The 26,232-nt window shown below is 67.9% G+C and overlaps 1 protein-coding gene across 1 annotated transcript; it reads left to right on the top strand.

Annotated features, from left to right (window-relative positions):
* The first annotated feature begins 645 nt into the window (after positions 1-645).
* PIEZO1 (piezo type mechanosensitive ion channel component 1) lies at positions 646-26,191 on the top strand. The gene is given in 53 exon segments (XM_030023873.2): positions 646-888; positions 7,970-8,065; positions 9,308-9,430; positions 9,799-9,841; positions 9,947-10,109; positions 11,115-11,253; positions 11,392-11,605; positions 11,816-11,981; positions 12,200-12,304; positions 12,409-12,493; positions 12,578-12,669; positions 12,758-13,018; positions 13,091-13,202; positions 13,369-13,547; positions 13,649-13,797; positions 14,002-14,181; positions 14,260-14,348; positions 15,099-15,256; positions 15,335-15,511; positions 15,643-15,768; positions 15,875-16,075; positions 16,167-16,371; positions 16,522-16,626; positions 17,206-17,246; positions 17,248-17,360; positions 17,912-18,155; positions 18,298-18,394; positions 18,516-18,684; positions 18,773-18,862; positions 19,016-19,104; positions 19,321-19,392; positions 19,890-19,993; positions 20,078-20,165; positions 20,506-20,586; positions 20,687-20,859; positions 20,956-21,080; positions 21,180-21,344; positions 21,430-21,688; positions 21,768-21,956; positions 22,222-22,501; positions 22,638-22,743; positions 22,824-22,971; positions 23,058-23,272; positions 23,408-23,566; positions 23,647-23,794; positions 23,906-24,094; positions 24,182-24,274; positions 24,397-24,486; positions 24,488-24,570; positions 24,681-24,803; positions 24,911-24,990; positions 25,098-25,296; positions 25,414-26,191. Coding segments are annotated over 53 exon segments (7,494 nt in total). The 5' UTR covers positions 646-824; the 3' UTR covers positions 25,664-26,191.
* The last annotated feature ends 41 nt before the right edge of the window (positions 26,192-26,232 follow it).

Here is a 26,232-nt window from a genome sequence, read left to right on the forward strand (position 1 = left end):
GCGGCACGGGACCCAGCTCCCAGGGGTGCACGGCTGCTCTCGGGGGGAGCACGCCCGAGCACCCCGCTCCCGTGCAGCGTGCCGGCTGTCCGCAGCGGCTCTCTGCCCCGTGCCGCATTGCCGCCCCGGTTGCAGGGCTCCGCGCAGGCGTTACCGAGCCCCGGGCCGGAGCGCAGCGCTCAGCCTCAATTAGCTCTGACCTCTTTTGTTTTTTTTTTTTTTTCTTTGTTGTTTTTATGAAGCAAACAGGAAACACATCGGCTTTTTTTTTTTTTTTTTAATTATTTTTTTAGCTAGATTTTTTTTGTTTTTTCCCCCCACAAATGCCCTTGCTGCCAGTGGCGGGAACCGGGGTGGGCTGGTAGTGCGGGGTCCGGCCTCTCCCCCTCCATCGTCCCCGGCCCGCAGCGCTCCGTTCCGGGGATCCGCCCCCATTGCCGTTTCGGGCTGAGACCGGCCAACTCGTGGCAGCAGTGGCGGGGCTGCAGTGCCGGCGGGCGGCACTAGGCGGGGCGGGCCGGGCCGAGCAAAGCGGAGCCGTGCCGTGCCGTGCCGTGCCATACCGGACCAGCCCGCCGAGGCGGGCGGGCGGGCGGGTGTGTTTTTTTTTGGGGGGGGGGGGGACGGGCGGGCGGCTCCGCTTTATAAAGGCGACTAGAACGGGGCGGGGGAAAAGAAGCGCGTCCGTTCGCTGCGCTCCGGGACCGGCCAGCGGGGCCTGCCCAGCCCCGGCGGGGCGGAACGGCACGGTGGGGTTCGGTGGGGCATGGGCCGGGCCCCCCAACCCCCCCAGGCCCCCCCCGCCGCCGCCGCCGCCTGAAGGGATGGAGCGGCGGGCGCTGTGTGCGGGGCTGTACTGGCTGCTGCTGCCGCTCGCCCTGCTCGCCGGTGAGTGGGGTGTGGGGGTGTGGGTGGGGGGTGTTGGGGTGCTTCCCCCCCCCCCCGCTATCTGTGAGCCGGGGCACGGTGTTCCCCACCCCGGGAGGAGCCGCCGGCGGCCCCGGGGGGGGGGGGGGGGCGGCGGGGGGGACGCGCGGTGGGGGGGGGGGTTCCCAGCGTTATGGGGGGGGGGGGGAGCACCCTGCATGGCCCCCACACCCCCCCCCAGCCCCACGCGGGACCGAGGCCGCTCTCGGGGAAACGCTGCAACTTCTCCGGGCCGGGTGTGGGGGCAGCGCGTGGGGGTGTCCGTGTGTCCCTGTGTGTCGTGTATGTGTGTCCCCCCCTCCGCCCCCGGGCACGGCCAGCGGGCACCCGCACCCCCAGCACCGGGGGCCGGTTGGGAGTGAAACCGTCCCAGTTTGGACACAGCCGTGTCAGCACCCTGCCTCTTGCAAGGTGGGGGGTGAGGAGGGTGCCGGGATAACCCGATGCGATGCTCGGGGGATGTGTGTAGGGGGGGTGCAGCTGGGATGGGTGATGCTCGGGGGGGACGGCTGGCACCCAGCCCGGGTACCGTCCCGGTGCCACGGTCGGGAGCGGGGCACCCGCCTCGGCCGCAGCAACCTCTGCAGAGCCGTGGGTCCCCAAGCTGCTCCCAGCTCGTTTTAAGCAACGCTGGCCTTTGAAGGCAAATGCACCACCCACCGAGGCAACCGTCTGGCTACCGGCCTGGAAAATACCCGTGTCCTGGGACGCACGGAACAAGAATCGGTTCTTTGAACCCCGGTTGCTCGGGGGAGCCCGTTCGGGGATTCTCCGTTTACCTTGACGGAGACGCAAAGGAAAAACCTCTCCGAAAACAGGATTGTTCAACGGGCTCCTTGTGCCCCCAGCAGGGTCCGGCCGCCACCGGGCTCACGCCGCCCATGCACCCCCGGGGAAGCGGTGGCGTGACTTTTGGGGTAGCATCACCCAGAGAGAGGGACGTGTACCCGACCGGACCCACGTCCAGCCGAGCAGTCCCTGTCCCAGCTGCGTTTTGGGAAAACCGGGCTGGGGTGCGTGGCACTAGCCGTGCCGCCGGCACGGGGCGAGCCTCGCTGGCAGAGGAAGTCGGTGACTGTTGAAAAAGCTTCTCTTTATTTGCTCCGGTTTGCTCGAGGAGTGACTCAGTGCATCGCGCAGGATGTGAGGAGGTTAATTATAACCCTGCCTATGAACGGGGCTGGGAAGGGAAGGTGCCCGGGAGCCTCTTGCACAAGGCCTCCCCGGCCGGTGGGGTGACGGCCGCCGCTCCGGGACGCGGGAGCTGCCGGCGGCATCCCACGGGTGCACGGGGTGACACGTGGCCTCTGGGCGCGGCCTCGCGCGTGGGGCCCTCGCGCCCCAATTATGCGCGTTTGGCCCCAAATCGTGCCGGGCTTGCTTGCCCCGCTGTGGCGCGGGACGTCGTGCCGGGGACCCGCCGCCTCCCGTGGCCGGTGATGCCGGTGGTGTCGGCGTTGCCCGCCATGGTCAGCTCGTAGGTGGCTTGTTTAAATTTGGGACCCTGCTTGGGCGGGGGCTGTCCTGGGAGAGCAGTTCCCTCTTGCTCCGGCCGCTTGTCAAAATAGCCGTACGGGGTGACTCAGCGGTGTCCGGGGGGGGGGGGTCTCGGGTCTCTCGCCCACTCCCAGGGGGAAACTGAGGCACGGGGGAATGTGGCTCGTCCTGCTGCACCTGGGGGGGGTGGTGGGGGTGGTGGAGGAAGAGCCCCAGAGCACGACCCGCCTGCGGCCTTTCCTTCCCCGGCAATTAGGCTCTTCCCAAACGTCCGGAGGATGTTTGCTTGTGGCTCCCGGCCAGCTCGGGGAGGGTGGAGGCGCAGGAGCTGGGCCCCCCGGCACGGCTCGGGGCAGCCCCCCCCCCTGCTTCCCACGGGCTGGCAGAGGCGTGAACCCCCACGGTGCAGCTCCCAGCCGTGCCACGGGCCGTATCCTCACCCGGCACAGGGAGATGCCTCGGCTCTAGCCTGTCTGGCGGGAATGTTGGGGTGCGCGGAGCCTGCCGTGCCTTCCCACCAGTGCATATCCCACCCGTGGGGTGACCGGGGTGGGGGGACCATGCGGCCGGGACCCCCAGGCTGGTTGATGGTCGTGGCTGCGCCGGCTCCCGGCTCCAGCGTGGTTCCGTGGTGCTGGGGCAGGAGCGATGGGTGAGGACAGCAGCCCCCCCTTCCCTGGGGCTGCGGTGCTCCCCAAACCGGGGGGGCCTGACCCAGGGTGAGGTGAGGACACGGCCCCTCCTGGCTGAGCCCCCCCTGCTTGGCCAGGAGGTGATGGGGTGCTGGGGGGTCCCTGCGGGGGGTCCTGGGTGCCACAGGGGGCCGGTACCCAGCTGGGTGCTGGCAAGGTGCGTGGGCTGCAGCCAGCTGCCTCCTGCGGTCAGGTGCTTTTTATAAAATGAAGGGAAATAAAAAAGAGGAGGGGAAAAAAAAAAAAATTAAAAAAAAAAAAAAAAAGCCACCGCTGTCTCCAAGAGCAATACTGCTGTTTCCTCCCCAGGCGCACAGGGGGATGGGAAGCGCAGGGCCGGCTGCCTGCAGCCTGCCCGGACACTGCCCGGGCCAGGGTGCCCATCTCCCCGGGACTGAGCCTTTTGCAAAGCCCCCGCACGGCCCCGTTGAGGTGGGTGAGGCTGTGGGGGCTCCCCGGGGGTGCAGTGGGTCCCCACGCTGCCCCTGGGGCTCGCCTTGCTAGCTGGGGGGGGGGGGGTTGCTGCAGGCTGGGTTCGCAGGGGCTTTATCGCTCCCGTTGGCAAAGCCTTGGCACGGTGGGGTTTAACCCTTTGCCTCCTCTGCACCCCGGCCGCAGCGGAGTCTTGGGGTGCCCATCGGGGCTGGGCGAGGGGGGGGGGGGGGGGGGGGGGGGGGGGGATGCGTTTGGACACCGGCGCTGCCGTACGGCAGACGGCGTCACGGCCCCGAGCTGCGCGTGGGAAATATTACGGCGGATCTGGGAACGTCGCCGCGCGATGGGAACGTGGGTCTTCGTGCGCAAGCGGGAGATGTGCACGGGCATCCCGGTGCTGAGCCCGTGGCTCTGGGGACCCCGAGGGCTGCTCCGGCCTCCTGGCGTGGGCTGTGCCATCCCGGCGTGTGCCCGGTGTAGGGGCTGCAGCCCCAGGGCTGTGGGTGCTGGGTGTCCCCCGGCACTGGGGTGGCAGCGAGCACCCATCCCCAAAGCCGCTGCGTTCCCTGTCCCGTTGCATCAGCCACTGGCATTTCCCAGGCTGGCAGCCGTGGCATCCAGCCCGGTGCCCTCCCGGGGCAGCTCCCGCGGCATCCCCGGGGAGAGGGGCCGGCTGCTGTCTCGGTGCTGGCAGGAGTGGGATTAACTTTCCACAAAAACAGGATACAGCGGGTGAACCGGTGGGACTGCTCCCTCTTCCCGGAAAGAGGAGCCAGGGCTGGGGCTGGGAATGTACTGGTGGCTGGCTCTCCCAGCATGGCCAGCCCTGGGGCTCGCTGCTTTGGGGCTGTCTGGATTTTTTGGGGATGGGGAGAAATCCCGTGGGGAGAGCTGCCGTGGCCGGGGTTCGTTAGCCAGCCTTTGGTTGGCAGCCAGCGGGTGCAGAGCGCAGGGTCCTGGGTGCAAAGTGACACCCTGGGGACCCTGTCTGGGTTCCCCCGGCCATGGGGACCCCAGTTGGGACCAGTTAGCCAGGAGGCAGGACCCAGCTGCAGGGAAGCAGCTTGGCAGAGCTGCCTGGCTCCGGCAGCAGGTAACGGGCCCATGTGAAAATAGCAGGGCAGGCAGGGAATTAAAGAGCTTTGCTAATTAATCCTGAGCGGCCGCAGGTCCCCGCAGAGCCAGCGGCTGTGCCGGTGCCAATCGGTGTATGGGCTGTGCGTGGGCACAGGGTGGATGGTGCTGCGGGGCCGGTGCGTGGGGCTCCCCCCGTCGCCGGCGGGGTCCGGGGAGCCCCCTTTCCCCATGGAGTTGGGTATGGATCCGTCCCCGGGAGCTGGCTGGGCACGGGATGGTGTCCGGTTTGCAGGGAGGGGGCTGCACCAGACCCCAACCCTCTCCCGCAGCCGCCCTTCCCACGCTTCCCCGGCCCGATTGCGATGGGAGAGACCCCGGTGTCGGCTCTCCCCAGCCACCCCCACCCTCGCTGCGGGGTCCCTGCCTTCCCCTGGGGTCCCCGCTGACCCCCTTCCCCTCCCACGGGGAGATCTCAAGGAGAGATGAAAGGCTGGCGTGAAGGAAACCCGGCACACCTCACCCAGCTCCCCAGCGCTGCGATTTATCCTCCTCCCGGCACATTAACTTCGTTAATATTTCAAATGCTGCTGGCTGCCAGCAGTGGCGGTGAACTGTCCGGCAGCGTGGGAGCTGGGCCGGCTGCTCCCGACTCCCCGGGGTCACGGGGCTGGGGAAGGGGGGATTTGGGGTGCGGATCCAGGATAACTTTGCTGGGGGTACAAGGGCGATGCTCAGCGCGGGCCAGATCCTGCCCCGTGCTCGCAGCAGAGGCGAGACCGCGGGGCATGGTGGGCGATGGGTGCTGCTTTGCGTGGGGAGGGGGACGGTGGGTGCCACGGCACTGCACCCACCCACCCGGCTCGGGATGATGGGGTGCGGGAGGGCGGGTTTCACCGCGGGACTGCTCTCCCCACATGCCAAACTGGTTTTTCTCCTCGTGCTGGTGCTTCCCCTGCTGTCAGCACCGCGGGGAACCGGTTTCCTCTGACTCCAGGACGGAGCACCCACGCGCCGCCGGCATGGGGCACACCTCGGTGTGCTTTCAAACTGGGCTGCATCGTGCCGGCGGACTGCTCCCCGTAGCATCATTTTTCCCCCCCTTTTTCATCCTTGAGCCCTTAAAACTTGAAGCCAGGGCTGCGGTGAGTGCTGACCACCCTGCCGGGGGCTTTCCCGGTGATGCCTCGAGCCGGGGCGAAGGGGCGGCTGCTGGCCAGAGGGTCCCGTGGGTGCTGGCTCGGCTCTGGGGTGCAGTGGGGTGCTCTGCATTTGCAGGCAGTTGCTGCCAGCCCTTCCCAATGCCTTAGGTGACCCCGAGCCGCTGCCACTGGGATGCCTGCTCTGTACTGGTCCAGGAGTGATGTCCCTTGTCCTGGGGGGCTGGCGCCGGTGGTGACCTGGGTCACGCTGTTGCTCCAGGCACGGGTGGTCCCTGCAGCAAGTGCACACCCTGGTGCCCAGCGATGCCCGTGGGTCTCTCCACCGTGCCCACAATCCCCCTCCTCCCCGCAGCTCTCGGGCAGACCCCAGCCCAGGCGATGCCGGCAGGGCTCCGGCACAGCCGGTCCCCTCCATACCACCGGCACCCACAGGGTGACCGCGGCTGGGACGGGGGCTCACGCTGGGACTGGTTTGCCCCAGGCACCCAAAGGACCCTGCCTTGGCACAGGGGTGGGCAGCGGGGTCTGTGCCAGGACGGGGGGGTGCCGGTGGCGATTTGGGGGGGGAGCTGGCTGGCTCCCACGTAAGTGGAGCGGCGGCTCGCCCCCGCGCCGGGAAGGCTCCTCTCGGCCCCATCGCCGTTGGCGCGGGAAGGGGAATATTTGCTCCATGAGATCATGGTTTGCCGAAACGTAGCCAGCAACCCTCAGCGGCGTGCGGGGAGGTGACGCGTCCTGGGGTCACCGCGGAGAGGCAACTGGCGGGACGTTGGTCCGCGGAGGGGCAATTGCTCGTGGGGGGGCTGCACCGTGTCCCCCCTCGGCTGTGCCGCCCCTCGCCCCAGGATGTGCCGTCCCATTGAAACCTCGTAAACACGGGAAGGGCCATGCCGCGCTGCTGGTGCTGAGCACGTTCCCTGGCACCCGGCCTGCCCCCCGCCTCGTCGTCCCCCCCCCCCAGCCTCATGGGGTCGGGGGCTGCCCGCTTGGCCCCCTCTGCCTCTCCCCTTTCCCAAGTGGGGTGCCAAGGGGAGCAGGTCCCTGCCCTGGCCACGCAGAGCCAGGGTCCCTGAGACCAGTTCGCTGTGGCTGTCCCCTCCCCGGGCTGCCCCAGAGGGGTCCCCCCCTACCCAGAGTTGGGTCCCCCCAGCCTGCGGGGGGGGGGAGGGGTGTATGCAAGGACATGCCCCCCTGGTTTGCAGGGGAGGGGATGGAGGGATGCCCTGGGACTGCCTGGAGCGAGGGCACAGTTAAAAAGCGAAGCCACCATGCTGCGCAGCCCCCCCCCCTGTGACTCCCTTCCTCTCCGGCCAGGCACTGATTTCGGGGGTGTCTTGCAGCGGCTGTGCCCGTCACCGTGGCCTCGTGGCTGGGCGGCCGCAGGGCTGCCCCGCGGCTGGTCCCAGCTCGCACCGGTGCATATGCCGGTGTCCGTCACCGCTCGCCTGGCGTGTGCATGCAGCCGACGGGAACGCCGCGTCCCCAGCCACGGTGGCAGCTGCCCTGGGATGTCCCTGCCGTGCGGTTCCCGTTCCCGTTCCCATCCCCGCCGGTGGCAGCTCCGCGGGACCCTGGCTCAGTCCCGCTCCCTGCCCAGCTCCTCCGACGGTTTCACGCCTGCAAACAAGCTGTAATTTAGGTCTAAAAATAAGCGAGGGGGAAGGTGGTGAGCTGGTGGCACGCCTGGAGCAGGGCTGGGTGCAGGTGAGGGGCTGTGCCAGCCCCAGGGTGGCCACGGGTGGGGGTCCCAGCCCAGCCGTGGGGTCCCTGCAAACCTTGGCGTGGTCTTGCAGGAATGACGTGGAAATGCAGCAGATTTCGCTCATGGCTCTCGTCGCCCTGTCACCCCACATGTCTGGGAGCTCTGGTGTCCCCCCCTGTGACCCGTGCAGGTCACCAGGACTGACCCAGCCTGGGCTCCTGCCCTCTCTTCCCACCGGCTTTTCTGGGGGGCTTGAGCCCCCATCTGCGACTGCCCATCACTTTGGGGTGCCTCTTATTTTGGGGTATCACTCTCCTCCTGCTTGGGCGTCCCTCACCATGCAGGTCAGGGTGCCCTCCTTGGGGATCCCCAGGTTGTGTGTGTGTGTGGGGGGGGATGCAGCCAGAAGCCCGGTGGGCTCCAGCCCCTTCCCCGTGCCGCATCCCCGGTACTAACCCTGCCTGTCCCTCTGCCCCCAGCCTGCCTCTTCCGATTCAACGTCCTCTCCTTGGTGTACCTGCTCTTCCTACTGCTCCTGCCCTGGTTCCCGGGGCCCACCCAGCACTCTGCCGGAGGTAAAAGGGGCTCAGCCTGGGGTGGGGGGTCCGGGCAGAGCACGGCGGGCAGCAGGGTGGGCAGCACGCAGGCAGCTCTGGCTTGGGGGAACTGGGCAGCGCGGGGGCTGCCAGCCGCTCTCCGGCAGGTACCTGCCCTCCTTCTCCTGCGGTTTCCCCCCCCGGCCGGGCAGCGTGGCTCCGCGTGGCAGCCTCGCTCTGTTAATTATAGCCCGGCGCGGCTATTAATAGGCCTCCTGCTCCGAAATGGCCAGTTTTGAGCCCTAGCCTTATTAACCAGAAACCTCAGGGCTGAGCTCTGCCCGCTGGGTGGGCAGGGATGTACCGCGAGCAGCCCCTCCGCCCTGCCCGGGCACGTTCCCCACGGTGGGCATGCGTGGGGGGGGGGGCACAGGAGGTGCATCACCCACGGCGGGCGCACGGGACGTGTCCCTTCAGGGTGGGCACCGGGTGCCCGTAGCCCTCCTGTCTCCCTGCCCTCTGTGCCAGGCTGAGCCATGCTGTAACACAAGCCGGCAGCGCCTGGCACGGCCGTGGCTAAAAGCTTTGCCCTCTGAATATTTCATGGGCTTGCACGGCCCCGGAGCCCGGGCGCTGCCGAGAGCCTTCGCAGGGATTTACAGGAAAAAACAAGAGGAGGGAGAGTTTTTGGCCAGGGGCCGCCCCCCAGCCGGCACACAGCTGCGGTGGGCTCGCTGCCTGTCCCATGGCCAGGAAAACGGGCGCGTGGCCCGGGGAGCCGGGTGGGATTTGGGCACGGCTGCAGCTGGTGGAAGGTGTGACAGGGCTGGCGGTGCGGGGGAACCCCTGGCGCCCACCCACAGCCCCCCCCCCCCAGGACGTTCCACCAGGGATTGGGGTGGGGATGGTGAGCTGCATCCCGATGCCGGTCCCGGTGCAGTGGGTCCGGGAAGCACCCGGTGCCAGCGAGGTTGGAGGGTGCTGCAGGGGTGAGGGGAGGGAGCGTGGTCCTGGGTTCCTGCATTGCCCTGTGTCTCAGTTTCCCCAGTAATGCAACAGAAAGGATGCTCTTAAGATTTGCTGGGTGCATGGTGAGACGTGCAAGGTCCTGGTGGGGTCCTGGTGGGACCATGTCCCTGGGGCAGACCCCTGGCATCTCTGGGCACGGCCGCAGCGCGTCCCTTCCCAGCTTTTCCCAGGGGTGCTGGGTCTCCAGTGGGGATGCTGGCACTCCCCGGGGCCACCTTGGGCGATGGGTAATGGGGTGCCCGTATCTCGCAGGTCACACCAGCCGCCTCCTCAAAGCTCTTCTGGGGACCAGCATCCTCTTCCTCCTCGCCCACTTCGTTTTCCAAATATGCCTATACACGCTGCCCATCCTGGACCAGCTGCTGGGGCCCAGCTGTGAGTACGGGGTGCCAGGGCAGCCTGCCCTCGCCCTCCTGCACCTCTGCTCTCCCAGGCTTCACCCCCTCCCCGCAGTGCCCTGGGGCTGGACCCCCAACGTGGTAATACGTGGGTGCGGGGATCCCATCCGTCTGGGTGCCGGGGGGCTGCTGAAGCTCTGCGGGGTCCCAACCGCGTGCCCAGCACCGGTGTGCTGTGCCATGCCAGGGTGCCTGCTCGGTGGACGCTGCACCGGGCACAGACCCCATCCTGGGTCCCCACGGACGTGGGGTGTTCTCCCCACGGGGAAGCCGCCTGCTCCGGGTGGGCTGGGAGCCTGCCCGTGTGGGGTCTGCCAAACTCAGCACCTCCCCGCTTCCCTGCAGGCAGCACCTGGGAGGTCCTCGCCCGGCACATCGGGGTCACCAGGTAAGGGTACCCCGGCGGTGTGGGGCTGGGGGCTGGCGGTGGCGGTGGGGGGGGGGGTTGCACCCCCAAACCCTCCCCTGCCCCGCTTTCCCCCCCCCCGACCAGGCTGGACTTGAGCGACATCCCCAATTCGGTGCGTCTCGTGGCACCCGACGTTGGCATCCTGCTGGCCTCGTCCCTCTGCCTGTGCCTGTGCCGCCGTCTCGTCCCCAAGGCCGGTGCTGCCGCCCGCGGCCGGAGGCCGGAGTCCGTGGACCCCCGTGAGCGGGTGAGAGCCGACCCCGGCACCGTCGGCAGCATCCCACCCGCCGTGTCCTGCCGAGCCCCCGCCAGAATTCCCGGGGCACGGCGGCCGGTCCCCGTCCCCTCCCTGGGGACGGCAGACTGGGACACAGGGGCTTGGCATGGGTGGGTGGCTGGGGACCCGGGTGGGAGCAGTTTCAGCCGCCCGGCTGAGCGGGCAGCGGTGGAGGACTGGGACATCATCACGGCATCTCATACGGGCTGGGGCTCCCACGTTGCCGTAGGGATCCCGGCAAACAGCCCGGCCCTACGGTCCCCACCGGCGGGGGGAATGCGGTGCCTGCACCCCCGGGCTCTGGCCGGCACCGCCACCCCAAAACCCCCGGGGTTAAGGAAGAGCAGTGAGGTGGTGGTGGGGGGGGCAATCGTGGGATGCTGGCACCCAGCTTGAGCTCGCCGGCTGGGTGCCGTGCCACGCCATGCCGTGCTACGCCAGCCCTGCCTGGCGGTGCCAGCGGGGCACCGGGACGCTGCGCTCGTGCCGCTGGGGTCACCCAGGCAGACGCAACCCCAAGCTGATGGCAATCCCCCGGCTCAGCAAACGCCCCTCGGGGCTCAGCCCCATTCCGGGGTGCTCCCCGCTGGTCCGGGTTGTCGTGGCGGGGGCTCGCTTGCCCGGCTCTGGCCGCGACCGGGCTGTAACCGGAGCGCCGGCCGATGCGAATGCCTTTGCCGTGAGCGCGGGGCCAGCGCGGGAGTCAGCCTGGAAAAAAGCTCAGTGCTGGGAACCTGGGCGCCAGCGCCAAGAAAAACAGCCGCCTTTCGGAGGCACTTTCCAAGCAGTTAATGAGATAAACACGGCCAGGTGCCGGGCTGCGCGCCCGCACAGCGCCGGGCAGGGTGCCCCGGCTGTCCACCCGTGCTCTCCCCCAAGTGGGGAAACTGAGGCACGGCCAGGAGCAGCCTGGAGCTGGTGGGCTGCCCCGGGATTGGACCACGGGGTTCACGCCGCGCTCTCCTCACCTGGCAGGGGGAAGAGGAGGACGTGGAGCGGCGCGGCGGCACGGCCGACGGGGACACGCCGCTGAGCGCCAGGCTGCGGGTGACGGCTCACTGGCTGCTCTGGGCGGCCGGGAAGGGCCTGGCCATCCTGCTGCTGGCCTTGGCCGGTGGGTACAGGGCTGGGGGGGGGGTCTCGGTGGCCGTGCTGCCGGAGGGGATGCTCGGTCCAGGGAGGGATGCTCGATCCGGGGGCGGGGGGGGATGCTCGTCCGCGCACTGACCGCCCACGGGGCGCTGCTCCCCAGGGATCACCCTGCCCTCCGCCTCCTCCAGCGTCTACTACCTGCTCTTCGTGGGGCTGTGCACGTGGTGGGCTTGCCACCTCCCCACCAGCCGCCTGGCCTTCGACACCCTCTGCTTCCTCGTCGGCGTCTACGCCGGCGGCCACCTCCTCTGCCTCTATGCCTACCAGACGCCCTTCGTCCAGGGGGTCTTCCCGCCCCCCACCATCTGGGCACGGTGAGTCCCTGGCAAGGGAGCCGTGCCATGGGTTCCCGTGCCATCCCCGGTGGAGCCGGTGCCCCGCTTGGCCCCCCCCCCGCCCCGGGGAGGGCGGTCGGAGTCTGCCCGGTGAAGCCGTATGGCGTGCCAGCACCGGGACGGGACCGTGGCTGGCGGTGGGGGTCCCGGCTCGGGCGGGCGATAACGCCGTCCGCTCTGTCCCCGCAGGCTGTTCGGCTTCAAGGACGTGGTCCTGTACCGCAACTGCTCCCGGCCCAACGCCCTGGTGCTCAACACCGGCCACCCCTGGCCCGTCTACGCCAACCCCGGCATCCTGCTCCTGCTCTACTACACCGTGGCCACCCTGGTGAAGCTGCGCCGGCTGGATGCCAGGGTGAGGGGCTGCGGGGCCGAGCCGGACCCCGTGCCGATGCCCGGCGTGCCCCGCCGCTCTGACCGCCCCAGCCCTGGCACCGGGGGGTGCCCGGTGGAGGGGAGGTGGGGGACGGCGGGGTGCCCGGTGGAGGGGTGCCTCTGCAGGGGCACCGGGCATGATTCTGCTCCCCCGGTGGCTGCAGCGGGGTGCTCTGAGCTGGCTCCTGCCCCTCACAGAGAACCGCGGTGCCGGCACAGCCGCCGGCAAGGTGCTCGGCGAGGGAGCTGGTGGAGCTGGAGAGCTGGCCCAAGGACACCGACGGCGTGGCCGAGGACACCAAGGTGGGCTCGGGCGGCGGGGGGGCTTTGCTGGAGCTGGAGGGAGAATGGGTGCGGGATGCTCTGGGGGTGCCGGGGTGGGCTCTGAGCCCTCTCTGCCCCCCCAGCCCATGCTATCCCCCAGCACCGGGAAGCCGGGCAGCGGTGCCGAGAACTGCACCGTCCACGTCATGGGCAACTCACCGCAGCCGGGTAAGCCCGTCCCCGCCGCCTCCCCCTCCCCAAGGGCTGCCCGTGGCCCAGGGGGTGGCTCACGGTCCCCCTCCCTGTGGCCAGGCAGGAGGCGTCCGGCGGAGCGGCTGCCCCTGCACGCCCTGGGCCACGTCATCATGAACCAGAGCTACGTCTGTGCCCTCATCGCCATGATGGTAAGGGGCTGGGGGGGGGGGTGAAGATGATGGGGGGCACCTCCCGGGCTGAGCCCGGGCGAGGGGCCGCATTCCTGCCTGCCCGCAGGTGTGGAGCATCACCTACCACAGCTGGCTGACCTTCGTGCTGCTGCTCTGGGCATGCCTCATCTGGACGGTGCGGAGCCGGCATCACTTCGCCATGCTCTGCTCGCCTTTCCTCCTCCTCTACGGCATCGCTCTCTGCAGCCTGCAGTACGTCTGGGGTATGGATCTGGCCCCCGAGCTGCCCACCCGCGTCGGCTTCATGAGCCTCGAACAGTTGGGGCTGGTGCACCCCAAATATCCCTGCTTGGACCTGGGGGCCAAGGTAAAGCCCGCTGTCCCCATCCCTGTCCCCTCTGGTACCCCGGCTGTCCCCACTCACCGCCTATCCCCGCAGCTCCTGCTCACCCTCACCTTCTGGCTGCTGCTGCGGCAGTTCGTTAAGGAGAAGCTGCTAACGAGGAGGTGCCCGGCCACCCCGCTCCTGGAGGTGACCGTCTCGGACACGGGTGAGGGCTCCCGGCGTCACCCACCCCGAGGGACCCTGTCCTGGGCTGAGCATCCCCAGGGATGCGAGTGCCCGGAGGCGGGCAGCTGCCGGAGAGGGGGGGACAAGACACGCGTGCCCCCCCCCCCCCCCGGCCGGCTGCCTGCAGCCCCTTCCCTGCCTCGCAGAGCCCAGCCGGCAGCGGGACGTGCTGAAGGCGCTGGGGGTCCTGGTGCGGGATTTCTATGCCAAATACTGGATCTGCGTCTGCGCCGGCATGTTCATCGTGGTGAGCTTCGCCGGGCGCCTCGTCGTCTACAAGATCGTCTACATGTTCCTTTTCCTCCTCTGCCTCACCCTCTTCCAGGTAGGGGGGGGGCTGGGGACCCCTCCCCATCCCCATCCATCCCCATCCCTGACCCCGTCCCCGTCCCCGGCGTGGTCCCGCTGATGTCCCCGTCCCCGCAGGTGTACTACAGCCTGTGGCGCAAGGTGCTGAAGGGCTTCTGGTGGCTGGTGGTGGCGTACACCATGCTGGTGCTCATCGCCGTCTACACCTTCCAGTTTGAGGATTTCCCCATGTACTGGAGGAACCTGACGGGCCTCACCGACGAGCAGTGAGTGTCCCTGACCCACCGCGGGGTCCCTGCTGCCGCCAGCCCCCGTGGTGGCACCAGGGCACGGCCAAGGGATGCGTTGCGCGTGGGGAAACTGAGGCACGGGGGGGGGGCAGTTGGGGTTGAGCCCTGGTGTGGCAGCTTGACGCCTGTGCAGGGTGGGATGGATGCGGCCCCGTGTTGACCTTCCTCCTCCCTGCCCAGGCTGGGCGACCTGGGTCTGGAGCAGTTCAGCGTCTCCGAGCTCTTCTCCAGCACCCTCATCCCGGGCTTCTTCCTCCTGGCCTGCATCCTCCAGCTCCATTACTTCCACCGCCCCTTCATGCACATCACTGACCTGGAGCACATCCCTGCTGCCACCATGCCACCCTGCCACATCCCCAGGTAGGGCCCCGCACCAGGGTGACCCCCCCCCCTGCACCCTGAGACCCCCGTCCCCGCTCTGAGCCCTCCTCCTCGCAGACCTGAGGAGCTGCACGGGAGCCGGCTGCTGCGGGATGCGGCTGCTGCCGAGAATGCCGGGACGGGTGACTCCGACACCGCGTCACAGGGTACCGGGCAGACAGGGGGATGCGGTGGGATGGGGTGTCCTCCAAGCCAGGAAGGGGCTGGGGGGGATGCAGGAATGGATTGGAGCATCCTCCAAGCCAGTAAGGGGCTGGGAGGGTAGGGAGATGGATTTTGGGGTGACCTCCAAGAGTGGGAGGGTACACGGATGGATTGGGGTGTCCTCCAATCCAGCAAGGGGCTGGGAGGGTAGGGAGATAGATTTGGGGTGACCTCCAAGTGTGGGAGGGTACGGGGATGGGTTGGAGCATCCTCCAAGCCAGGAATGGGCTGGGGGGGTGCAGGGATGGATCGGGGTGTCCTTCAAGTCTGGGAGGGTATGAGGATGCATTGGGGTGTCCTCTCAGCCAGGAAGGGGCTGGGAGGATACAGGGATGGATTGGGGTGTCCTTCAAGCCAGGATGGGGCAAGGGGGGAGCAGGGATAGATTGGAGCATCCTCCAAGCCAATAAGGGGCTGGGAGGTTGTGGGAACGGATTGGGGTGTCCTCCAAGCCTGGGAGGGTATGGAGATGGATTGGAGTGTCCTCCAAGCGTGGGAGGTTGTGGGAACGGATTGGGGTGTCCTCCAAGCCTGGGAGGGTATGGAGATGGATTGGAGTGTCCTCCAAGCGTGGGAGGTTGTGGGAACGGATTGGGGCGTCCTCCACGCATGGGAGGATACAAGGATGGGTTGGGGTGTCCCCTGAGCCAGGGTGGCTGTGGGGGTGTCCGTGACACTCTGTGTCCCCGCAGCGCCCACCAAATGGGGACTGGTGCTGGAGCGCCTGATCGTGCTGGGCTGGACCTTCTCGGACACGCTGACCCGCGGGCAGGTCTTCGTGGGGCGCCTGTTGGAGCTCCACATCCTCAAGCTGGTGGCTCTCTACACCGTCTGGGTGGCCCTGCAGGAGGTACCAGCTCCGGGGTGCTGGGGCGGGGGGACAGGCTCAGCCGGGCACCCTGGGGTGCTAACGCAGCCGCCGCCGCAGGTATCGCTGATGAACTTCTTGCTGGTGCTGCTGTGGGCCTTCGCCATGCCCTACTGCCGTTTCCGCCACATGGCCTCCTGCCTCTCCACCGTCTGGACCTGCATCATCATCGTCTGCAAGATGCTCTACCAGCTCAAGATCGTCGACCCCAGCGAGTACTCCAGCAACTGCACCCAGGTGCCCGGGCGGCCGTGCCGGGGGGATGCCGCGGTTTTTGGGGTGCTTGTGGTGGCACGGGGGGGGGGTTCCCTGGCTGGAGGTGGCAGGGGCAAGGGGTCCTGACACCCGGTGGTGCTCCTTTTTTGCAGCCCCAGCTCAACGGCACCAACCTGAGCCCGGAGGAGCTGGGTAACTCCACGCTGTACCGCGGCCCCGTGGACCCTGCCAACTGGTTCGGCATCCGCAAGGGCTACCCCAACCTGGGCTACATCCAGGTGGGCACGGGGACGCCCCGTCTGCGGGGAGCACGTGGGGGGATGCTCGGTGGCATACCGTGGTCCTGAGCATCCCCTCGTCCTCCCCCCCCCCCCCCCCAACCAGAACCACCTCCTGGTGCTGCTGCTGCTGGTGTTCGAGGCGGTGGTGTACCGGCGCCAGGAGTATTACCGCAAGCAGCACCAGCTGGTGGCCCCCGTCACCGAGACCATCTTCGAGGACATCTCCCGCGAGCATCTCGACCACGGCCTCGGCAGCTGTGCCAAATACTTCCTCAACTACTTCTACTACAAGTTTGGCTTGGAGGTGGGGAGCGGGTGCCGTGGGGGGGGGGATCCCACCGCTCGCGGCACCCCGGGGCTGAGCCTCTGCATTCGCCCCCCCCTCCCCGTCCCAGATCTGCTTCCTGATGACAGTGAATGTGGTCGGGCAACGGATGAACTTCATGGTGATCCTGCACGGTTGCTGGCTGGTCGTCATCCTGACGCGGCGCCGGCGGGCGGCCATCGCCCGCCTCTGGCCCAAGTACTGCCTCTTCCTCGTCGTCTTCCTCCTCTACCAGTACTTGCTGTGCGTGGGCATGCCGCCCGCCCTCTGCGTGGGTAAGGGGCAGGGGCTGGGGGGGGGGCCGCCATCCTTTGCATGGGTCACGGAGGCAGAGGTCCGTGCGTGGGCACGCTGCCTGGCCTGGGTAAGGGGCTGGGGGGGGGGGGGGGGTCTGGCATCAAGCGTGCCCACCCCCCCCCCCCCAGACTATCCGTGGCGCTGGACCCGAGCCCTCCCTTTCAACTCGGCGCTCATCAAGTGGCTCTACCTGCCTGACTTCTTCGTGGCCCCCAAATCCACCAACCTCATCAGTGAGTATCCCCCCCCCCAACCCACCACCAACCCCTGGCAGCCCCCTGCCCATGGGGCGCCCTGTCCCCCCTACTCCAGCCCCTGGCACCCCCCTGTCCATGGGGCACCCCCAACCCCAGCCATGGATTTTGGGGGGGGGGGGTGTTTGTCCAGTCCTGCCCCCAGGGAGGTGAGCAGAGGGGAGGTGGGAGGAGCTGGGGAAGCCCCACCGCTTTGGGGTGGAGCTTGACCTGTGCCCACGCCCTTTTGGAGGAGGAGCTGTGGAAGAGCCTTGCCCCCCTGTGGGAGGAGTTTGGTTGAAGTCCCACCCCCTTTGGGGAGAAGGAGGGGGCTGGGGAGAGCCACACCCCTTTGGGGCAGTGCTTGAATAAAGCCACACCCCCGAGGGGGGAGGGGCTTTTGTAGAACCACACCCTATTGGGGGAGGAGCTTAATGAAACTCACACCCCAGGGGACGAGTGCCCTGGGGTGCCCCACCCCTTGGGGAGGGGCTTGGTGGGTGCCACGCCCCACTCTGGGGAGGGGGTGTGGCCTACCAGAGCCCCGCCCACCCCCCAGTGCGAGCCATGTGCCCGCAGACGACTTCGCGCTGCTGCTGTGCGCGGCCCAGCAGTGGCGGGGTCTTCGAGGCCGAGGGCACCGAGGAATGGCTGCGGGCGGCCGGCGAGAACACCGACCGGCTCGACCTGGCACGGGACCCCCACAACCCCACGCCCAACTTCATCCACTGCCGGTGGGCGCCCGCCGCGGGACACGGCACCGCAACCCGGGGCTGGGGTGGGCTGGGGCACCGGGGGCCGTGGGGATGGGACCTACCCCCCTCCTGGGATGGGACCCCTTGGGGTATGCACAGGATGGGACCCCCAGGCAGTGGGACCTGCTGGGCTGGGATCCCCTAGGATGGGGCTGGGACCCCTTTGGGCCAGGGAAGCCCTCCCGCCGACGCTGGGCTGGGACGGGACCCCCTGCCACGGCTGGAGCAGGACCCTCTGTCACTGGGATGGGACCCCCAGGCTGAGACAGGAGCACCCTAAGGCTGTGCTGGAAGGAGATGCCGTGCTCCAGGACACCCCTGGTGATTGTGCAGGACCCCCACGGGCATTGGGACCCTGTAGGCTGGGACGAGGTGCTTTGTTCCCCAAGATAGGGCTGATGCGGGAACTGGGACCGTGCTGGTTTGGCTGGGCTGTGGGGTAGCACCTCGCTGCACCCCAAACCCAGGTGGTGCCAAGCATGGGTGCTGGGAGGGGACTGGGACCCTGCTCTGAGCACCCCATCCCGCAGGTCATACCTGGACATGGCGAAGGTGGTGGTCTTCCGCTACCTCTTCTGGTTCGTCCTGGTGGTGGTCTTCATCACCGGGGCCACCCGCATCAGCCTCTTCGGCCTTGGCTACCTGCTGGCCTGCTTCTACCTCCTCCTCTTCGGCACCGCCATGCTGCGCAAGCCGGCCCGGGCTCGCCTCGTGCTCTGGGACTGCCTCATCCTCTACAACATCACCGTCATCATCTCTAAAAACATGCTGTCGGTGAGGGCTGCCGGTCCCCAGCCATGCAACGGCCCCTGGGCTGCTCCTCAGGGCCACCCACCCCCCGGACATCCCCTGGGGAGGGGACGGGTGGCGATGCTGTCCCCGGGCAAACCCCACGCTCTGCCCTCTCTCCCCGCAGCTCCTCTCCTGCGTCTTCGTGCAGCAGATGCAGAGCAACTTCTGCTGGGTGATCCAGCTCTTCAGCCTGGTCTGCACCGTCAAGGGCTACTACGACCGTGAGTTGCTGGCCTGGGGGTTGGGGGGGGGGGGGGTCTGGGGTCTGCCCTGCCTGAGCTGGTGGGGTTGGGGGTGCAGGTTTGGGCTGCTGCCTGACCTGCCTGCATTTCTGCCTGCCAGCCAAGGAGATGGGCAAGGACCAGGACTGCTCGCTGCCCGTGGAGGAGGCGGGCATCATCTGGGACAGCATCTGCTTCTTCTTCCTCCTGCTCCAGCGCCGCGTCTTCCTCAGCTACTACTACTTGCACGTCATGCTGGACCTCCAGGCCTCTGCCCTGCAGGCTTCCAGGTGGGGCTGGGGTCCCGGAGGGTCCCCGCGGGTGCCAGGGTGCGGGTACGCCCCCCCCCTCACCCTCCCGCCGTCCCTGTCCCCGCAGGGGCGTCGCGCTGTTCAAGGCCAGCACCCTGAAGAGCATGCGCTCCCACCGGCAAGCCGAGAAGAAGTCGCTGGCCCAGCTGAAGCGGCAGTGAGTGGGTTTTGGGGGGGCACCTGGGACCATTCTCCCCGCCCCCAGCCCCAGCACTACAGCACCTTGGGGCACCCCTGTGCTGGTGGGGTGGATGGGGGTGCTCCCGGGGGGTTTGGGGGAGCGGGCTCCGCAGCAGCCTCTGCCTGGCAGGATGGAGCGGATCCGAGCCAAGCAGGAGAAGTACCACCAGGAGCGGCTGCCCCGCGGCACTGGCGAGGGGCAGGATGAGGCCAGGCCAGGTGAGAGCTGGGGGGTCTCCCCCCGTCCCCCGTGCCCCCAACCCCTCTCCGGGCACAGCAGGGTGACCACGACCCATCGCCGACGCCTGTCCCGGTGGAGCCCCACGGAGCATCGTGGTGAACTCCCCTCCCTGCCCTCCTGGCTCGCCCCCCGTGCCGGGGGTGGGTGCACCGAGCGTGGCCGTTCTCAGCCGCCCCCCGTCTGCCATTCCACAGCACCCGGCAGCCCGGCGGACCCTTCCCGGCAGAGGGAGCGGTGGTGGCGGCCATGGTTAGACCACGCCGCAGGTACTGGCCCGGCACGGGGCCATAACGGGGCGCAGCCCCTCGGTGAGGTCCCTCCGCCGGGGACCGCTAACACCCGCGGGGAGCGGTGGTGACGGTGCTTTCGGCAAGGTGACGCCCTGCATGTTCCCCGTCCCCACGCTCGGCCGCAGGGCACTAACTAGGACTTCTCCACTTCCCAGCACTAACAGGGTGTTGGACTTGGGGGTACCGGGCTGGGTTTGGGGTTACCGGCGTCGGTCGCCTCCGAATGCCGGCACCGGAGGGACCCCACTTTGGGGACGTGGGAGTTGAGTCTTTGTCCCCAACGGAGATCCCCACGGGTGTCCTCGGCACCGTGCCAGCATCGCTGTGTTGGGCAGAGCGCCTTGGGGAGACGGCAGCCCTGCCGTGACCCCCCCCCCCGCCCCGTGCCGTGCCACCGGTGGGGCACCGGCTGTGCCGTGGCACCCCGTGCCGTGGCACCAGCCGTGCCGTGACACCCCGTGCCGCCCTGCCAGTGCTGCATTCGGGGGAATACTTCCTCTTCGAGTCGGACAGCGAGGAGGAGGAGGAGGCAGCGGTGCCGGAGGAGCCGCAGCCGGGCAGGCAGAGCGCCTTCCAGGTGAGCATGGCTGGGGGGGCCGGGGGGGGGGGGGGGTGCTGGTGATGCCCACAGGGCACTCACGGCTCCTTTTCCCCCTGCCAGCTCGCCTACCAGGCCTGGGTGACCAACACCAGGACGGCACTGCGGCAGCAGGAGCAGCCGGAGGCAGCCGGTGCCGAGGTCGCTGCAGGTGGGTCCGGCTCACCCCAAAATGGGGCTGGGGAGGGGGCGGGCAGGAGGGGACACAGCCCTGCCCCGTTCCCTGCTGTTTGCCTTGGGAATAGTCGGCATCCCGTACTGGGGCATCGCCTCAGGGTGGTTCCCAGTGTGTGTGGACTCTCCAGTGTCTACGATGGGGTTGGGCGTAAGCCGTGCAGCTCTCCTTTGGTGCCCATGCTGGTTTTTAAGCTGGAGGAGGGGGACACAGGGGACGGGGTGATGAGCGGGAGAGCCCCAACGGGGGCTAGAAATGATGTCCATCCTCTGCTGAGCCGGTGCTACCCCTTCCTGGGGGGGTCTGACCCTTGCAGGGGACAGCGGAGGGAGGGAGGAGGAGTTGGAAGCACCTGAAGAGGCTGAAGGCCAGGAGGAAGAGGAGGAGGAAGGCTCCGGTAGGTGGGCGGCAGGACTGCAGCTCTAGGCGGGGGTGTTGGGGGGGATCCGAGGGGGTGTGAAGTGACACCCCCCCCCCCACCACCACCACCCCAGCAGAGCGGGGCAACGTGGTGCAGCGAGTGCTGAACACCCTGCGGTTCCTGTGGGTGCTGTGCCGGGCCATGGTGGACGGGCTGACCCAGTGGCTGGACGCCTGCACGCGGGAGCACACCGACATGTCCACCGTCCTGTGCCTCGAGAGATACGTCCTCACGCGCCGGCTGGCCACGGTGAGCCCTGGGGGGGGGGACGGACATCGGGATGCGACGGGGAGGGGGGGTGGTGGTGACAGCCCCGCGGTGGCACTGACCTGCTGCCTGCCGCAGGGAGAGGACGTGCACCGCGGGGTCCTGGACGAGCTCTACCTGCTGCCGCCGGAGGAGCCCCCAGCTGAGGAGCTGAGCGCACGGGGGGCCGGGGGTGCGGACCCCCAAAACGGCGTCGCTTCCAGGCAGGTGCATAGATACCCCCCGCCGAGGGGGCAGCCGGCAGCGCCGCGGGCAGGGGTCGGCGAGCAGGGGGCTCACCCCTGTCCCCGCGCCGTCCCCAGCGGGCACCAAGGAGCAACCCCCGGCCCGGCGGGATGCCCGCTGCCCACCGGCAGCCAGGAGCAGGTGACAATTTCGGAGAGCCAGGAGGACGTGGCTGGGTCTCAGGAGCTCCTGGCCTTGCCCCAGAACCGGAGCCGGACGGCCAGCGAGCTCCTCCTGAGCAGGTATGGGGACGTGGGGACAGTAGGGATGGGGACGGGGGGGTGTCGGGGCCAGCTCACCCCCCAACCCCACCCCTGCACCCCGCAGGCGGCTGTACTTCCCCGAGCTGGAAGAGTCGGAGCGGTTTTATCGGTCCCACAACCGGTTCCTGAAGCTGCTGCTGGCCGGGTACCGCTGCGTGGCCGCCCACTCCGAGCTGCTCTGCTACTTCATCATCATCCTCAACAACATGGTGACTGCCTCCGTCATCTCCCTCTTCCTGCCCATCCTCGTCTTCCTCTGGGCCATGCTCTCCATCCCCCGGCCCACCAAGCGCTTCTGGATGACCGCCATCATCTTCACCGAGGTGGGCAGAGGGTGGCCGGGGAGGGGACGATGCCACCTGGCCCCCGGCTGCCACCCGCTGACCCCGAGGTCCCCCACAGGTGATGGTGGTGGTGAAATACCTCTTCCAGTTTGGGTTCTTCCCTTGGAACGGCTACACCATGCTGGTGCGCAACGAGGGCAAGCCCTTCTTCCCACCCCGCATCCTGGGCTTGGAGAAGACCGACCGCTACATCAAGTATGACCTCATCCAGCTCCTGGCCCTCTTCTTCCATCGCTCCCTGCTGCTGGTGAGCCCCAGGGCACGGGCACTGCCGTGGGCATCACCTGGGTGGGAATCTCCAGGAGCTGGAGGTGCTCCTGGGGGTGATGGGGGCTCTGGAGAGCACCCAGTGGGTGCTTGGTGGCTCTGCCTTGGTTGGAAACCCATTGCTGGTTGGGTCCTGGTGGTGCAACGGGAGCCGATGCTGCGGGATCGGGGGGGGTGAGGTGCGTGGGGCCGGGGGGGGGAGGGCATCAGGAACCCTGTCTCCCCCTGACCGCACTCCTCCTCAGTCCTACGGGCTGTGGGACCACGAGGAGGACTCCTTCCCCAAGAAGAAGGCAGAGCGGGTGGAGGACGAGGAAGAAGAGGAGAGGCGGGAGGAAGCAGCGTCCCCCGTGGGTGAGGAAGGGACGGAGGTGCCGGCAGAGCCGGGGGCACCGGGCGCAGCCGCGGGGCCGGAGCCGGAGGGTGATGCCGTGGGGCAGGAGAAGGGGGCCGGGGCGACGCAGCTCCGCTTCAGGAGGAAGAGGCGATGGGGGAAGAAGCAGCCGGAGGCGGCTCCGGAGGAAGGTGAGCGCCGGTTCCTGGACCTCGCGCCCCGGCGAGGGGCAAGGCTGGCATCCCCCAGGGTGGAGGGGTGCTGGGGCCGGGCAGGATGCAGCCCTGCAGGACCCCGGCTGTCGCCCATGCTGTGCCTCACTCGCAGGGGATGGGGAGGAGGAGGAGGAGGAAGAGGAAGAGGCAAAACAGAGCCACGCTCAGAAGAAACTGAAGGCGTTTGGGCTGCAGGTCAAGCTCTTCTTCCTCACCATGTGAGTGCCCCGCGGCATTGGCTGGGGTGGGGGATGCGGGGTGCAGCCCCCGGTCACCCGTCCCCTCCGTCCCCCTCCAGGGCGCAGAACATGTACCGGCCGGTGCGCGGGTTCTTCTGGGACATCCTGCACACCCAGCACCGGGCGGCCACCGACGTCTACGCCTTCATGTTCCTGGCCGACGTGGTCGACTTCATCATCATCATCTTCGGCTTCTGGGCTTTCGGGGTGAGCAGGGGGTTCCCGCAGGGCACCGACCGGCTCCCACCGCGGGGTCAGGCCGGGCCGTATCCTGACCTCTCCTGCATCCCCAGAAACACTCAGCGGCCGCCGACATCACCTCCTCGCTGTCGGATGACCAAGTGCCAGAGGCCTTCTTGGTCATGCTGCTCATCCAGTTCACCACCATGGTCATCGACCGCGCGCTCTACCTCCGCAAGACCGTGCTGGGCAAGCTCATCTTCCAGGTCATCTTGGTCTTCAGCATCCACCTCTGGATGTTCTTCATCCTGCCGGCTGTCACCGAAAGGTACCGCGCATGCCCCGAGGATGTCCACAAGGGCACGGCGTGGCCCTAGGGTGGCACCTTTGTGTCCCCAAGGCCACGTGGTGGCCCACCCTGGCCGGGGAGGTGGCCGGAGGGGTGACACCCACCCTCCCGCAGGTTGTTCAGCCTCAACACGGTGGCCCAGCTGTGGTACTTCGTGAAGTGCATCTACTTCTCGCTGTCCGCCTACCAGATCCGCTGCGGCTACCCCACCCGCATCCTGGGCAACTTCCTCACCAAGAAATACAACCACCTCAACCTCTTCCTCTTCCAGGGGTACGGCACGGGGCCGCGCGGACCCCCGAGCGCCCGGAGGGTGCCGTACCAGCCCCCTCTCCCTGTGTTCCCCCCGCCAGGTTTCGCCTCGTGCCCTTCCTGGTGGAGCTGCGGGCCGTCATGGACTGGGTCTGGACGGACACCACGCTGTCCCTCTCCAACTGGATGTGCGTGGAGGACATCTACGCCAACATCTTCATCATCAAGTGCAGCCGCGAGACGGAGAAGGTACAGCCCCGCCGTGCTGGGAAGGGTCCCCCAGTAAGCCCCTTGTTGCTTGGGGTCCCCCCGAGCCCACCTGACATCATGTGCTGCCTCCCCCCCCCTCCCTCCACCTAGAAATACCCCCAGCCCAAGGGGCAGAAGAAGAAGAAGATCGTGAAGTACGGCATGGGGGGCCTCATCATCCTCTTCCTCGTGGCCATCATCTGGTTCCCGCTGCTCTTTATGTCGCTGGTGCGCTCCGTGGTGGGCGTTGTGAACCACCCCATTGACGTCACCGTCACCCTCAAGCTGGGGGGGTACGAGGTGAGGATGCAGGGGGTGGGTGCTGGGGTGCCCAGCGCAGATGCTGGGGGTCCCCTGCCCAGCTGATGGCACCCCCGTCCCCTGCAGCCGCTGTTCACCATGAGCGCCCAGCAGCAATCCATCCAGCCCTTCACCCCCCAGGACTACGAAGCCCTCACCAACCAATTTGAGAGGCAGCCGGTAAATCCCTCCCCGCTCCCTGCTCCATCCTGCTGGGGGGGCCGGCAGAGTCGGGGTGGGGGTGTCCTTGGGTGGGGGTTGACCTGGTGGTCGTCGTTGTCGTCCGTCCCCCCCCGCACTAGGTGGCCATGCAGTTCATCACGCTGTACGGCTACGAGGACATCGTGAGGGCTCGCATCGAGGGCAGCTCGGGCTCGCTCTGGAGCATCAGCCCCCCCCAGCCGGGAACAGATGCGACGAGAGCTGCAGAACGGCTCCTCCGACATCACCCTCCGCCTCACCTGGACCTTCCAGAGGTACCGCCGGCACGGTGGCGAGGAGGAGGAGGAGGGGGGGGGGCAGCCCTGCCTGCACCCCCCTACCCCCCCCCCCCGCAACACACACTCAGCCTCTGCTCTGCCCGCAGGGACCTGGGCAAAGGGGGGACGGTGGAGCACACCTTCGACAAGCACACCACCGACCTGCAGCCCGGCGCGCCCCAGCGCATGGAGCTGGCCCAGCTGCTGCAGGGCACCCGTGATGCCCCCGTGTGAGTGTCCCCAGGGAAGGGACAAGGGGCTGGACACCCCCCCCCCCACATATTCATTGGGATGGTGCCCCCCCGCCTCCGCATCGCTCACCCCCGCTCTCTTGCAGGCAAGTGCCCAAACTCTTCCCCAAATACATCCGGGCGCCCAACGGTCCCGAAGCCAACCCCGTCAAGCAGCTGCTGCCAGGTGAGTCCCACCATGTGTCCCCCACCCCAAAAAAAGAAATCGGTGTTGGGGGTACACCAGCAGCCGTACTGTGCCCTGATGGGGGGGGTGTGTGTGTCCCTCGACAGACGGGGAGGACAGCTACCTGGACGTGGAGGTGCAGCTGAAACGGGAGCGTGCGGGTGCCGGCCGAGGGGGTGACAGCTTTTTGGAGTGGTGGGTGGTACGGCTGAAGGAGGCCACCCCCAGCGACGGCAACATCCTCCCCATGATCATCTTCAACGATAAAGTCAGCCCCCCCAGCCTGGGCTTCTTGGCTGGCTACGGGTAAGTGGAGGGGGTACGCGGGGAGTGGGGGGGGGGACCACCAGGCTGTACCCCAAAAGGGACGCGAGTCTGGGGGTGTGGGATACAGGATGCAATCCCCCCCCCCCCCCCTTGCAGGATCATGGGGCTGTATGTCTCCATCGTGCTGGTGATCGGGAAGTTCGTGCGGGGTTTCTTCAGCGAGATCTCGCACTCCATCATGTTCGAGGAGCTGCCCTGCGTGGACCGCATCCTGAAGCTGTGCCAGGACATCTTCCTGGTGCGGGAAACGGGCGAGCTGGAGCTGGAGGAAGAGCTCTACGCCAAGCTCATCTTCCTCTACCGCTCCCCCGAGACCATGATCAAGTGGACGCGGGAGAAGGAGTAAGGGGAAGGGGCTCTGGGCCCCCCCCCCCCTTCCCGGGGACATCACCGCCAATGCCTTAACCAGTCCCCCCCCCCCGCAACAAGCTGGGGCCGTATCTTGCTGGGGGAGGCAGTGGGACGCAGGGTGCTCGGCGCTCGCTTTTAGGGAGGATGTTTTTCTTGCCGTCTGACCTGCGGAGACCACGTCGTGCCTTCCCGGGGTGGGGGACAGGAGCCGGCCCCCCCCCCCCCCCCCGCTGGGCACCCCTGGCTGCCAGGTGGAGGGGGGGTTGGTCCGGAGCCAGCCTGTGCCCCCTCCCCGCTCTCCCCAGCCCTGCTCCAGAACCAGGTTGAACTCAAAAGCAATAGCCCCCCAGCCCCAGGACAGGGGGGCCCTGGGTCATGGCCCCCCCAAACAGGGGTGGGGGCTGGCAGCCCCAGCTGGACTCTAGACACTTGTGACTTTGGTTTTGTTTGGTTTTTTTTTTTTTTTTTTTATTAATTCAAATGGTTTATTTATACAGATATCTAATAAAACAAAGCTGAGGCCTCCCTGGCTGATGTGCAGCTGGGGTGCGGAGAGGGGGGTGC

The sequence above is a fragment of the Aquila chrysaetos genome, chromosome 9 (assembly GCF_900496995.4).
Source record: "Aquila chrysaetos chrysaetos chromosome 9, bAquChr1.4, whole genome shotgun sequence".
Classification (NCBI taxonomy): Eukaryota; Metazoa; Chordata; class Aves; order Accipitriformes; family Accipitridae; genus Aquila; species Aquila chrysaetos.